The sequence below is a fragment of the Scyliorhinus canicula genome, chromosome 13 (assembly GCF_902713615.1).
Source record: "Scyliorhinus canicula chromosome 13, sScyCan1.1, whole genome shotgun sequence".
Taxonomy (NCBI): Eukaryota; Metazoa; Chordata; class Chondrichthyes; order Carcharhiniformes; family Scyliorhinidae; genus Scyliorhinus; species Scyliorhinus canicula.
The window spans coordinates 31264511-31278364 of NC_052158.1; the positions used below are offsets into that span (position 1 = coordinate 31264511).

Sequence of the window (13854 nt, forward strand, 5' to 3'; positions counted from 1 at the left end):
CACATGCAGACAACTTGAGGGTTTTGCTGCCACTCTCTTTTCAACCAATGCGTTCCAGACTCCCACAACCTTGTGTGTGAAAACATTTCCCTCATATCCCCTCTAATCCCTCTATTAATCACCTTAAATCTATTCCCCATTGTCACTGACCTCTCTGCTGAAGTAAATAGACCCTTCCTATCCACTGTATCCTGGCCCCTCACAATTTTGTACATCTCAATCAAATTCCTCCTCCACCTCCTCTGTACCTGTGAACAACCCCAGCCTATGAAATAGTTCCCACATAGCTGCAATTTTCCAGACCTGGCAACATCCTCATAAGTTTCGTCTTTACGCTCCCGAGTTCAGTTACATCCTTTCAATTACATCTGGTGACCAGAAGTGCTTAGACTACTCAAGTTGCAGCCTAACTAATATTTTATATTGTCCCAGCATACCCAGTGTTCCCGACTAATAAATGAAAGGATTCCATATGCCTTATCAACCGGTCCTGCTACCTTCCGGGTCTGTGCATATTCATTGCCAGTACCCTCACTTCCTCTACACCTCTCCGTGTCGTCCCATTTACTGTGTAATCCTTTACCTTGTTTGAATTCCACTTTTCTGCCCAACTGACCAGTTCATTCATATCTTGCTGTAGTCTACAGCTATCCTCCTCCCTATCTACCACACCGCCAATTTTTGTGTCATCTGCAAACGTCTTGATCGTTCTCCCTCCATTTGCATCCAGGTCAATAAATATGCCCCACAAAACTCAGGGGACCTGGGAGTGAGCCCTACGGACCTCCACTGGAAACAGTCTTCCAGTCACAAAACCACCCATTGCAATTCCCCTTGGTTTCCAGTCACTGAGCCAATTTTGGATCCAGCTTACTGGATTCCACGGGCTTTTTGTTTTTCAATCAAGGATTTGCCGTGTGGAAACTTGTCAAAAGCCTTGTTAAAATCTGTGTAGACCATATCAACTATACTACTCTCATCAATCCTCCTTTACACTTGCTGAAAAAAGTCAATCAGATTAGTCAGACACGACCTTCCCTCAGCAAATCCATGCGAGCGGTCCGAGATTAATCCATGCCTTTCTAAGTGACAGTTTATCCCGTCCCTCAGAATTGCACCCAATCATTTTTCCCACCATCCAGGTCAGACTAACAGGCCTGTAATTATTCAGTCATTCCCCTGCTCCCTTTTTAAACTGAAGTACCATGCTATTCCCCCGGGGTGAACTCTCACTCCCGGCCCACTCACTGCCTGTATCAACACTGAACCAATCCATCTCTCACTCCAAATAGTACATCCCAATGCGGAATCAGACAGTGCAGAACGAAGCCATTTGGCCTGTCATGTCTGCTGGCTCTTTGAAAGAGTTTTTCGGTTTGTCCCATATTCCCTGCAAATATGTTCCATCCAAGTATTTATCAAATTTATTTTTGCAAGTCATTGTTGAACCTGCTTCCTCCACCCTCCGCAGACAGCTGATTCCTGGTCACATCAACTCACTGTGTCAAAATTCTCCTCCTCTGCTCCCTCTGCTTTCTTCGCTCATTATATTCGATCTTTATCCTCTGGTTACTGATCCTCCCGCCACAGAAAACCGCATCTCCTTAGTTCCCCTTATCAAAACCCATCACCATTATGAGCAGATTAGCAATAGCTCTTTCCGACCTGCTCGAAGGAAAACAATCTCAGGTTCTCCAGTCTCCACATTAACTGAAGTCCCTCCCCCTGTTACCATTCCAGGAAATCTCCGGTGCAGCCACTCTCCAAGAAGCTGACATCCTAAAGTGTGGAGCCCAGAATTCAACACTGTCCCCCAGCTGGAGCCAGACTGGTGATTTCTAAATGTTTGGCATCATTTCCATGTTTTCATCTCTTGCTAACAAACACATTGAATCCAGAGTGAGTTTTTAATCAGCTCCCGCAACTTGTCCTGCCACCTCAATGTCTTGGGTACCATGTGTCTAGTTTCAAATTTACTGACAGGACCAGTACGCAGGGAATGCTGCACTGTCAGGGCAGTGCTGATGGAGTGCCGCACTGTCAGAGGGTCAGTACTGAGGGAGTGCTGCGCTGTCAGAAGGCCAGGACTGAGGGAGTGCTGCACTGTCAGAAGGCCAGGACTGAGGGAGTGCTGCACTGTCAGAAGGCCAGGACTGAGGGAGTGCTGCGCTGTCGGAGGGCCAGTACTGAGGGAGTGCTGAACTGTCAGAGGGTCAGTGCTGAGGGAGTGCTGCACTGTCAGAGGGTCAGTGCTGAGGGAGTGCTGCGCTGTCGGAGGGTCAGTACTGAGGGAGTGCTGCACTGTCAGAAGGCCAGGACTGAGGGAGTGTGCCTTATAGGGTCAGTGCTGAGGGAGTGTTGCACTGTCAGATGGGTCAGTGCTGAGGGATGGCTTGCACTGTCAGAAGGGTCAGTGCTGAGGGAGTGCTGCACTGTAGAGGGTCATTGCTGAGGGAGGCGCAACTGTCAGGGTCCAGTACTGAGGGAGTGTTGCACTGTCAGAGGGTCAGTGCTGAGGGAGGTGTTGCACTTGTCAGAGGGTCAGTGCTGAGCGAGTGCTGCACTGTCAGAGGTCAGTGCTGAGCGAGTGCTGCACTGTCAGAGGGTCAGTGCTGAGGGAGTGGCTGCACTGTCCGAGGGTCCAGTTGCTGAGGGAGTGCTGCAGCTGTCAGAGGGTCAGTGCTGAGGGAGTGCTCACGTCAGAGGGTCAGTGCCTGAGGGAGTGCTGCAGCTGTCCGAGGGTCAGTACTGAGGGAGTGCTGCACTGTCAGGAAGCCAGGAGGGAGTGCTGCGCTGTCGGAGGGTCAGTACTGAGGGAGTGCTGCACTGTCAGAGGGTCGGTATTGAGGGAGTCCTGCACTGTCAGAGGGCCAGTACTGAGGGAGTGCTGCACTGTCAGAGGGTCAGTGCTGAGGGAGTGCTGCACTGTCAGAGGGTCAGTGCTGAGGGAGTGCTGCACTGTCAGAGGGTCAGTGCTGAGGGAGTGCTGCACTGTCAGAGGGTCAGTGCTGAGGGAGTGCTGCACTGTCAGTGGGTCAGTGCTGAGGGAGTGCTGCACTGTCAGAGGGTCAGTGCTGAGGGAGTGCTGCACTGTCAGAAGGTCAGTCCTGAGGGAGTGCTGCACTGTCAGAGGGTCAGTGCTGAGGGAGTGCTGGACTGTCAGAGGGTCAGTGCTGAGGGGGTGCTGCACTGTCAGAGGGTCAGTACTGAGGGAGTGTTGCACTGTCAGAGGGTTAGTACTGAGGGAGTGCTGTAATTTCAGAGGGTCAGTACAGAGTGAGGCTGTACTGTCAGACGGTCAGTTCTGAGGGTGTGCTGCACTGTTGGACGTTCAGTTCTGAGGGTGATCATCCTATTATTTGTTCCCTGCAGTTTGAAGAGATGAATTCTGACCTGGAAGAGAATAAGGAGTTGGCGTTGAACCGTCTCTCGGAGCTGGAGAAGATGCGACAAGATCTCCAGCTGGTTACCGGGGACAATGAGAAACTGAGGGTGACTTCAAACTCCTTGACCCACTGCATACTCCCCTTTTGAACCCCTTGTCTTTGAATTCTCTCGTTTTAAATCTTCACTCAAATCCTTTCGCCCTCTCTCCTGCTCTGTTGACCAATTCCTCCATGCCCAAAATCCCTTTAATCCCTTTCGGACTATTCTCTACTCTGTCCCTCCCACATCAATTTGAATTGTCTCAGAGGGTTGAATGGCTTCCTCCAGTTTCTGTGTTTGGTCTGCTTGGTCAGACAAAGTATGGAACATGAATCTCTAGAGAGGCCTCTCCCGTGCTCCAGGCCTCTCTATTTCTGGGCCTCCCCACGCACCGAACCCCCCCCCCCCCCCCCCCCCCCCCCCCCCCCTCCTCCTCCACACTCCAGGCCTCCCTGCGTTCTGAGCCTCTCCTCCCCTCTCTGTGCCTCCTCCTCGCTCCGGGCTGTCTTCCCACGCTCCGGTCTGTTCTCGGCCTCCCTCTGCCAGCCTTGTCCCCATCTTCCTGACCTACATTGCTTCCTCCCAGCCGATCTTCCTCTCAGCCTTTGTCCCTCCTACTCTCCCTTGATCTCGGTTTACTGTGTCCTTGTTCTCTGTCCCCTCGTCTTCTCCTCTCTCAGGATCAGCTGAAAACTCTTGCGAATGAGATGGTGAAGGATTCCCCGGAGTTTCGCTGTCTTCAATCCCAGTTCTCTGTGCTTTACAACGAGAGCCTGCAGCTGAAGGCCCAGATGGACGATGCCCGCAACCTGCTCTTTGCCACTCGAACCACACACCAGCGGCAGGTGGAGCAAATGGAGGTGAGTGACCCCCACCCCAGAACCTCAGATTGACACCCCTAGCCCCAACCTCTGTGAGTCGGCCTTAGTACTACAAATGTTATGTGTGTGAGACCGGCAAACAGCGCTCGGCCTGAATTTGAGCCTGGGACTTTGCCGCTCTGTGATTTCCCGATCTAGTAGCCCTAGAGTCAGCGATGGTCACTCTCTGACCCTGCTGAATTGAGGGTCAGGGGTCAGCATGTCACCCTGGTGAAAGTGGCAAGGGGGTCAATGTGTGATTATGGTGAAGGGCCAATGTGCTGCCTTTGTAACGAGGCAGGGGTGGGAGTTTAGTGGGTGACCTTGGTGCTGATCCTTAACCTCGGCCGCTCTCTATTTTCTAGGGGGATGAGGTGGGTCTGCAGAAGAAACTGAGGACGGAGGTGATGCAGCTGGAGGATACTCTGGCCCAGGTTCGCAAGGAATATGAAATGCTGCGAATCGAATTTGAGCAAACGCTGGCCGCCAATGAACAAGCAGGTAGGAACAGCGGGAGGGAGATTGGAGGTTGAGAGACAGAGGGGAAGGGAAAGGATGGAGGGAATGGAGGTGAACAGCAGTGGGAGGGGAAAAAAATGGAAGAAGATACGGAGGGACTGAAGGGATTTGCGGAGGGAGGGAGTGAAGAAAGTGTGAGGTGGAGGAGATGCTGGGAGTTGGCCATAGGATCACACTAGATAAGGCCCTGCACCCCTCCACCTCCTGCAAGCCCATCCCACTCTCATTGCAAGCACCTTTTGTTGGTTACCCTCCCTCGCTCTAATTTCTCTCCCTCCTCAGGGCCCATCAACCGGGAAATGCGTCACCTGATCAGCAGCCTCCAGAACCACAACCACCAGCTGAAGGGGGATGTACAGCGTTACAAGCGGAGACTCCGGGACAGCCACACGGAGCTGGCCAAAGTGCGCAGGAAAGTCTGGGAGACGCACAGTGACTTGGGAACGGTGAGTGAGGGGAATAGTTGGCGGGATTGTGGGGTGGGGGAGAAGGGGGTGGTTGGAGAGACGGTCAGGGGAGTAGGCGGTGAGACAAGGGGAGTAAGTAAAATTCAGTCGCAGAGTTTTCCAGTGCAAGGTAAGGCCATTTGGCCTATTAAGCCTGTGGCAGGTCTGAGAAGGAACTGTCCAGTTTCGTCTTCCACATGCAGCTTTCTCTCGCTGTATCCCTGTAAATTCACCCTGTTCAAATACATGTCCAATCCCCTTTGCAAAGTCAGTATTGAATTTGCTTCCACCACTCTTAAAAGCAACACAAACTAGATCATTTGCAACTGGGTGTCGAAAAAATAAGTAATCTCCTCATTTTCCTCCTCTCCTTGCTCCGATTATTTCAGTGTGATCCTGCCAACCCTCCTGCCAGTGGAAAAAGTAAATCCTTATTTACTCTACGAAAACCCATCCTTGTTTTGAACACTGCCATTGAATCTCTTCTTCACCTTGTCTGCACTAAGGAGAACAATCCCAGCTTCACCAGTCTCTCCACATTAACTGAGATCCCTCATCACTGGCCCCACTCTGGGATACATCTCCTTCCCGGAGCCAGATGTGATCAGTAAAGCCAGCACAAGCCGGAGCCTGGGCCTTTCCTGATTCCGCACTGGGAGTGGATGAGAAGTGCTGTAGTGAGATTGGTGCGAGCTCTGTTTACATTGACTACCCACGTCCCTGCTAAAAACATGGACACCCAACCTCTTCTCTTGTTGCTCTTCCAGGTCCGGTCACGGGGAGCCAGCGGATCCCAGCTTCAGGCCGGAGCCGAGACGGTCAAAGAAGAACCTCCAGAGGTCAAACAGGAGCCCGAGGAAGCCGGCATCAAGAGGGAGAAAGAAGAAGCTGAGGCTGCCAAGGCCAGAAAACAGCAGCAGGAGGAAGAGAAGGAGAAAGAGAGGGAGCGAGAGAGGCGGGAGAAGGAGAGGGAGAGGGCCAGGGAGAAGGGGAGAGAGAAAGAGGCAGAGAAAGAGCGTGAAAAGGACAAGGCAGAGAAGGATAGAGAGCGGAGCAAGCCAGAAGATGCCAAGAAGAAAGAGGCAGAGATGGTCAAGCAGCTCAGAGTGGAACTGAAGTAAGTTAAGGCTGTAACTTCTGTATAAAATCCGTGTAGGCTGCTCCAAGTATGGGATTCTGTGGAGACTGAAATGGTCCACAGTGCTCAAATGTTATCGCACCAAGATATATAGAGACTGGACCTACACAGTGCTCCAAATGTTATCGCACCAAGATATATAGAGACTGGACCTACGCAGTGCTCCAAATGTTATCGCACCAAGGTGTATAGAGACTGGACCTACACAGTGCTCCAAATTTGATTTAACCAAGTATATAGAGACTGGATCTATGAACAGTGCTCCAAGTCTGCAATATCTGAAGTCTGATGCAAGCATATATGCCTGCCTTGTCCCTGTAACCCAGGACATTCCTTCTTTTAGGATAGCAATTCAATTCCCTTTCGAAAACCTTGTTCGAACCTGCTTCCACCACCCTCTCAGGAAGTTCCAGTCTCCATCCACCCTCTGGGTAAAACCTTACCTAACTCCTTTTGTCCATTATTTTGAATCTGTGCCCTCTCGTTCTTGTTGCTCTCTTGAGAGGGAAAGAGTTTCTCACCAATTATCCTGTCCCTGTCCACAGCCCTCAGGACCTTGAACATCCTGCATTAAGTCTCCTCTCAGTCTTCTTTTCTCCAGGAAAACAGTCGCAACCTCTCCAATTATTCCTTGTAATTACAGTTCTCTATCCCTGGAATCAAGGTTGTGAATCTCCTCGGCACTCCCTCCAGTGTCATCTCTCGACATGCCTGTTTTTGTACACTGTGGATTTTCACCCCCTCTTTATTCCTCCAGCTTATTTTATTCACGCATGGCACCTGGATATTCCTGGCAACACCAGCATTTGTTGTTGTTGAGAACCTCTTGAATACAACTAAGTGGCTGGGCCCATTTTGAGGGCTGTAAAGCATCAGCCATGTTGCAGAGGTTCCGGGGTGACACTAGGCCGGTACAGACGGCAGATTCCCCCTCACAGCTACCTTAGTGAGATTTGAATTTGTGTCTGTAGGATTAGTTCAGGGGCCTCGGGATTGCTAATCCAGTAATTTAACTGCTGTTCTTTGCCTGCAGGAGAGCTCAGGAGAGCCAGAAGGAGATGAAACTCTTGTTGGACATGTACCGCTCATCACCGAAGGAGCAGCGCGACAAGGTTCAGCTGATGGCATCCGAGAAGAGGGCGAAGGCGGAGGTGAGTGTGAGGGGGGGGGGCTAGGTTGTTGCAATTGAGGAGTGGACAGGGGGTGGGGTTAAAAAGCAAAGCTATGGCAACCGCTCTCCAGTGCCAGTGGCCCAAGGGAATTGGACGTCAGTGGTTTGTCCGTCTTCATTGGAAGTAAGCTGGATTCAGGAGTGAGGAAGTCTCGCTGTAGGTGGGTTTTGGTGAGGCCACACTCTGGAGGACTGTACAGTTTTGGTCTCCTAACCCAAGGAAGGGTCGACATCCCTTCTGGGAGGCTGTGACAAGGAATCCCTCAGCGCTTCCCAATGTGAGGAAGCTGAGAGACGGTGCAGATTATGCCGATGTTCCAGGGAGTTTAGAAGAATGAGAGGTGATCTTGTTGAACTGTATAAAACCTTCCGAGAACTTGGCTGGGTAGACGCTGAGAGATTGGCCAAAAATTTCCAGGCCCCACCCTGCGGCAGGTTACCCCACGGGCCAGTTGGCCTGCTATCGGCCGCTGGTGGGATCTTCTGGTCCTACTGCAGTTGGTGGCAATTTGCATGGCTCACCTATCTCGCGTCCAGGCAGCTTGCGGCAGGAGCAGGATAAGGGTCGGTAAATTCCTCCCTTTGTTTCCCTCCTGGCTGGACGTTCTAGAACTAAGCATCACATGCTCAGGATAAGGTGACAGTTTGGAGTGAGCTGAAGAGAAACCACTTCGCTTAGAGCGCGAATCTTTGGAACTCTCGAGAGCAGAGGGCTTACGTGATGTTCATAGAATTTACTGTGCAGAAGGAGGCCATTTGGCCCATCGAGTCTGCACCGGCTCTTGGAACGAGCACCCTACCCAAGGTCAACACCTCCACCCTATCCCCATAACCCAGTAGCCCCACCCAACACTAAGGGCAATTTTGGACACTGAGTGCAATTTAGCATGGCCAATCCACCTAACCTGCACATCTTTGGACTGTGGGAGGAAACCGGAGCACCCGGAGGAAACCCACCCACACACGGGGAGGATGTGCAGACTCCGCACAGACAGTGACCCAAGCCAGAATCGAACCTGGGACCCTGGAGCTCTGAAGCGATTATGCTATCCACAATGCTACCGTGCTGCCCCTGTTCAGTCATGTATGTTCAGGATAGAGATAGCGAGATTGTTTTTATGATATGAAGACCAGAACTGTACACAGCATTCAAAGAGCAGTCTGGACCTGCATGATCCTGAACAGGTTGAACAGAACTACTCTGCATTTTAGGATTCACCGGCAGGCACCCTGTTAATAGAGGGAATCTCACTCCGTTTGGCACCCTGTTTAAAAAGGGAGTCTCACTCCGTCTGGAACCCTGTTTACAGAGGGAGTCTCTCTCCATTCAGGACCCTGTTTACAGAGGGAGTCTCTTCTGTCTAGGATCCTGTTTATAGAGGGAGTCTCACTCTCCGTCTGGGACCTGTTTATAGAGGGAGTCTCTCTCCATTCAGGACCCTCTTTAAAAAGGGAGTCTCTCTCCATCTAGGACCCTCTTTAAAAAGGGAGTCTCCTCCATCTAGGACCCTCTTTATAGATGGAGTCTGTCTCCATCCAAGACACTGCTTAACGTGGGAGTCTCTCTGTCCAGGGCCATGTTCATAAATGGAGTCTCTCTACGTCCGGGTCCCTGTTAATAGAGGGAGTCCCTCTCCGTCCAGGTCTCAGTTGATAGAGGGAGTCTTTCTCTGTCTAGGACCCTGTTTATAGAGGGAGTCTCTCTCTTCATCTGGGACCCTGTTAATTGAGGGACTCTCTCCATCTGGGACCCTGTTTATAGAGGGACTCTCTCTCTCTCTCTGTCTAGGGCCCTGTTTATAGAGAGAGTTTCTCCACCCAGGGCCCTGTTAACAGAGGGATTCTCGCTTCATCTGGGACCCTGTTAATCGAGGGTCTTTCTCTGTCTGGGATCATTTGTAGAGAGTCTCTCTCCATCCAGGATCCTGTTTAAAGCGGGTGTCTCTCTCCGTAGGACTCTATTTATAGAGGGAATCTCTCTCCGTTTAGGAGTCTGTTTGTAGGGGGAGTCACTCTCTTCATCTGGGACCCTGTAAATAGAGTCTCTCTCTACGTCCGGGTCCCTGTTTCTCCTCCCAGGAACCTGCTTTTGGAGGGAGTCTCGCTCCGTCCAGTACACTGTTTTTCGAGAGAGTCTCCATTCAGGACCTCCTTATAAAGGGAGTCTCTCTCCATCCGACCCTGTTGACAGAGGGAGTCTCTCTCCGTCCAGGACCCTGTTTACAGAGGGAGACTGTCTCCATCCAGGACCCTGTTTAAAGGGGGAATCTCACTGTCCAGGACCTTGTTTAAAGCTGGCGTCTCTCTCCATCCAGGACCCTGTTTATAGAGGGTTTCTCTACATCCAGGATCCTGTTTAAAGAGAGAGTCTCTCTCCATCCAGGACCCTGTTTATAGAGGGAGTCTGTCTCCATCCAGGACCCTCTCTATAAAGGGAGTCTCTCTCCATCCAAGACACTGCATAAAGAGGGAGTTTCTCCGTCCAGGACTCTGTTTATAGAAGGAGTCTCTCTCCGTCTGAGACCCTGTTTTCAAAGGGAGTCTCTCCCCGTTCGGGACCTTGTTTACAAAGGGAGTTTCTCTCTGTCCACGACCCTGTTTACAGAAGGGGTTTCTCTCCGTCCGGGACCCTGTTCACAGAGGGAGTCTGACTCTGTCCAGGACCGTGTTTATAGAGGGAATCTGTCTCTGTCTAAGACTCTTTTTAGACAGGGAGTGTCCCTCCATCTGGGACCCGGTTTAAAGATGGAGTCCCTCCGTCCAGGAGCCTGTTTATTGAGGGAGTCTCTCTCCATCTGGGATCCTGTTTATAGAGGGAGTCTTTCTCGGTCCAGGGCCCTGTTTATAAAGGGAGTCTCTCTCCATCCGTCTTTATAGAGGGAGTCATTCTCCGTCTAGGAATCTGTTTATAGAGCGAGTCACTCTCCAAATGGGGCCCTGTTTATAGAGGGTGTTCCTCTTGGCATAGGATTCTGTTCATAGACGGTGTCTCTCCATCTGGGACCCTGTTAATAGAGGGAGTCTCTCGCTCTCTCTCATCTGGGATCCTATTTGTAGAAGGAGTCAATTTCCATCTGGGACCCTGTGTAAAGGGAGTCTCTCTCTGTCAGGGACCCTAATAGAAGTGGGAGTCCATTTCTTTTGGGGGCTCTGTGTGAAGAGGAGCACTCTCTCTCTCTCTCTTTGTGTTAGGGACTCTGTTTAGGTCGGGAATGCTCTCCATCAAGGACCCTGTTTATAGAGGGAGCCTGGCTCAATCTATGACCCTCTCTGCTACTCTGGGGTACTTTATGTAGAGATAGAGTGTCTCTCTGTCGAGCACCCTGTGTAAAGAGGTAGTCTCTCTCTATGGGGGATCCTTTGTAAGGAGCAATTCACTCTGCCTGGGACCCTGTTTAAAGCTGTTAATTTGATGCTGGTTCCTCTCACGCCACTCCCCAGTTTCATTGAACTCGTCTTCGCAGGATAGATAAAAATATCTGCAGCTAAATAGCTCACTTTCCAGCCTCCTGAGGCCTGGTTTAAATTAATCAGTTGGATAACATGAGGAAGCGGGAGTGAGACGGGAGCAGGAATCGGATTGCAACAGGGAGCCGGGTAGTTACCATGGGGATGGCACAGGGAGCTAAGAGTTACCGGGGAGTTGGGATAGGAAGCCTGGTGGTTATCATGGTGATGAGATAGGTTACCATGGGGATGCTGAGTGGTTACCGTGGGGATGAGATGGCTCCCCAACCCCTCAAGCTCCATCTTCTCACTGCCAACAATCCTATTGCAGTTGGATAACCTGAGGCAGCGTGTCAAGGAATTGGAGGAGAAGGAGAGACATGAGGGGAAGAAGATGGCAGATGTGGAGGCTCTGCGCCGGATGAAGTTGGTGGACGAGCAGATGGAGCACATGCTCAAAAAGGTCGCCATGGCGAAACAGGTGAGACAAACCGGGTGAAGGGTCAAATACGGGATAGGAGGAGAGAGAGAGAAAGTGGTGAAGGAGAGAGAGCAAGAGAGAGAGAAAGAGATGGGAGGAGAGGTCGAGAGAAAGAAAGATGGGAGGCGAGGTCGAGAAAAAGAGAGATGGGAGGAGAGGTCGAGAGAAAGAGAGATGGGAGGAGAGGTTGAGAGAGAAAGAGATGGGAGAAGAGGTCGAGAAAGAGAGAGATGGCAGGAGAGGGAGAGAAAGAGGTGAGAGGAGAGGACGAGAAAGAGAGAGAGAGACTGGAGGAGAGGGAGTGAAAGAGAGACGGCAAGAGAGGGAGAGACGGGGAGAGAAAGGGGGAGACGAAAGGAGAGGGATGGAAAGAGGGAGTCGGGAAGAGAGGCTGAAGCAGTTACATCTATCCACTGGGACAAAGACTACATTGGAACCAGCGACATCAACAAGACCGATGACAAACAGCTTTGGATGATGCTGGTTTCTTCGTAAAATCCCGTTGTTTCACTGGAACAGATATTAAACATAATTTACAAGCAAACTATATGTGGACAGGTGACTGAACTCTTGGCTTTAGGCACGAAGCAGTAACTTGAGGGAGAGATGGAATGGGAGATTGCAGAGATAGGGTGGCGTAGGGGCTGGAGGAGGTACAAAGGGGTATGGGAGCTGGAGGATGTAATAGAGATACGGAGGCAAGCAGCAGCTGGAGGATGGTAGAGAGATAGGGAATGGTGAAGGGAGGGAGGAGGGTATGGAGTTGCGACGTTTGTACGGTCTGGATAAGGTTACCGAGATAGGGAGGAGTGTGGGGCTGGTGGAGTTTACAGAGATAGGGAAGGGTGTGAGGCTAGAGAAGTTGCCAGAGATAGGGAGGGGGGTGTGGTTGGTGTTTACAGAGATAGGGAGGGATGTGTGGTTGGAGGTGTTTACAGAGAGAGGGAGGGAGATGTGGTTGGTGTTTACAGAGATAGGGAACGGGGGTGGTTGGAGGTGGATAGGGAGGGGGATGTGGTTGGAGGTGTTTACAGAGATAGGGAGGGGGGTGTGGTTGGAGGTGTTTACAGAGATAGGGAGGGGGGTGTGGTTGGAGGTGTTTACAGAGATAGGGAGGGGTGTGAGGCTGGAGAAGTTTCCAGTGATAGGGAGGGGTGTGTGGTTGGAGGTGTTTACAGAGATAGGGAGGGATGTGTGGTTGGAGGTGTTTACAGAGATAGGGAGGTGTGTGGTTGGAGGTGTTTACCGAGATGGGGGTGTGAGGCTGGAGAGGTTTCCAGAGATAGGGAGGGGAGGGAGGTTGGAGGTGTTTACAGAAATAGGGAGGGGGGTGTGGTTGGAGGTGTTTACAGAGATAGGGAGGGGGTGTGGATGGAGGTGTTTACAGAGATAGGGAGGGGTGTGAGGCTGGAGAAGTTTCCAGAGATAGGGAGGGGTGTGTGGTTGGAGGTGTTTACAGAGATAGGGAGGTGTGTGGTTGGAGGTGTTTACAGAGATGGGGGTGTGAGGCTGGAGAGGTTTCCAGAGACAGGGAGGGGTGTGTGGTTGGAAGTGTTTACAGAGATAGGGAGGGGTGTGTGGTTGGAGGTGCTTACAGAGATAGGGAGGGATGTGTGGTTGGAGGTGTTTACACAGATAGGGAGGGGTGTGGGGTGCAGTAGTTTACATAGGGAGGGGGGTGTGGTTGGAGGTGTTTACACAGATAGGGAGGTGTTTGGTTGGAGGTGTTTACAGAGATAGGGGGTGTGAGGCTGGAGAAGTTTCCAGAGATAGGGAGGGTTGTGAGGCTGGAGAAGTTTCCAGAGATAGGGAGGGATGTGTGGTTGGAGGTGTTTACAGAGATAGGGAGGGGAGGGTGGTTGGTGTTTACAGAGATAGGGAGGGGGATGTGGTTGGAGGCGTTTACAGAGGTAGGGAGGGGGGGGTGTGGTTGGAGGCGTTTACAGAGATACGGAGGGGTGTGTGGTTGGAGGTGTTTACAGAGATAGGGAGGGGGGTGTCGTTGGAGGTGTTTACATAGATAGGGAGGGGTGTGTGGTTGGAGGTGTTTACAGAGATACGGAGGGGTGTGTGGTTGGAGGTGTTTACAGAGATAGGGAGGGGGTGTCGTTGGAGGTGTTTACATAGATAGGGAGGGTGGGTGTGGGGTTGTAGGTGTTTACAGAGATGGGGAGGGGTGTGGGGTTGTAGGTGTTTACAGAGATAAGGAGGGGTGTGGGGTTGGAGGTGTTTACAGAAATAGGGAGGGGTGTGGGGGTGCAGTAGTTTACAGAGATAGGGAGGGGTGTGTGGTTGGAGGTGTTTACAGAAATAGGGAGGGGTGTGGGAGTGGAGTAGTTTACATAGATAGGCAGGGGTGTGTGGTT

The 13854-nt window shown here is 51.5% G+C and overlaps 1 protein-coding gene across 2 annotated transcripts in view; it reads left to right on the plus strand.

The window, feature by feature from the left end:
* Positions 1 to 13854, plus strand: part of rnf20 (ring finger protein 20, E3 ubiquitin protein ligase) — a 38966-nt gene that overhangs the window by 18376 nt on the left and 6736 nt on the right. For both annotated transcript variants that reach the window (XM_038815846.1, XM_038815845.1), the window contains exons 9-15: positions 3373 to 3492; positions 4107 to 4286; positions 4652 to 4787; positions 5088 to 5251; positions 6019 to 6368; positions 7423 to 7540; positions 11339 to 11488. In XM_038815846.1, coding sequence (XP_038671774.1) covers positions 3373 to 3492; positions 4107 to 4286; positions 4652 to 4787; positions 5088 to 5251; positions 6019 to 6368; positions 7423 to 7540; positions 11339 to 11488 — 1218 coding nt within the window. The remainder of the gene's footprint in view (positions 1 to 3372; positions 3493 to 4106; positions 4287 to 4651; positions 4788 to 5087; positions 5252 to 6018; positions 6369 to 7422; positions 7541 to 11338; positions 11489 to 13854) is intronic.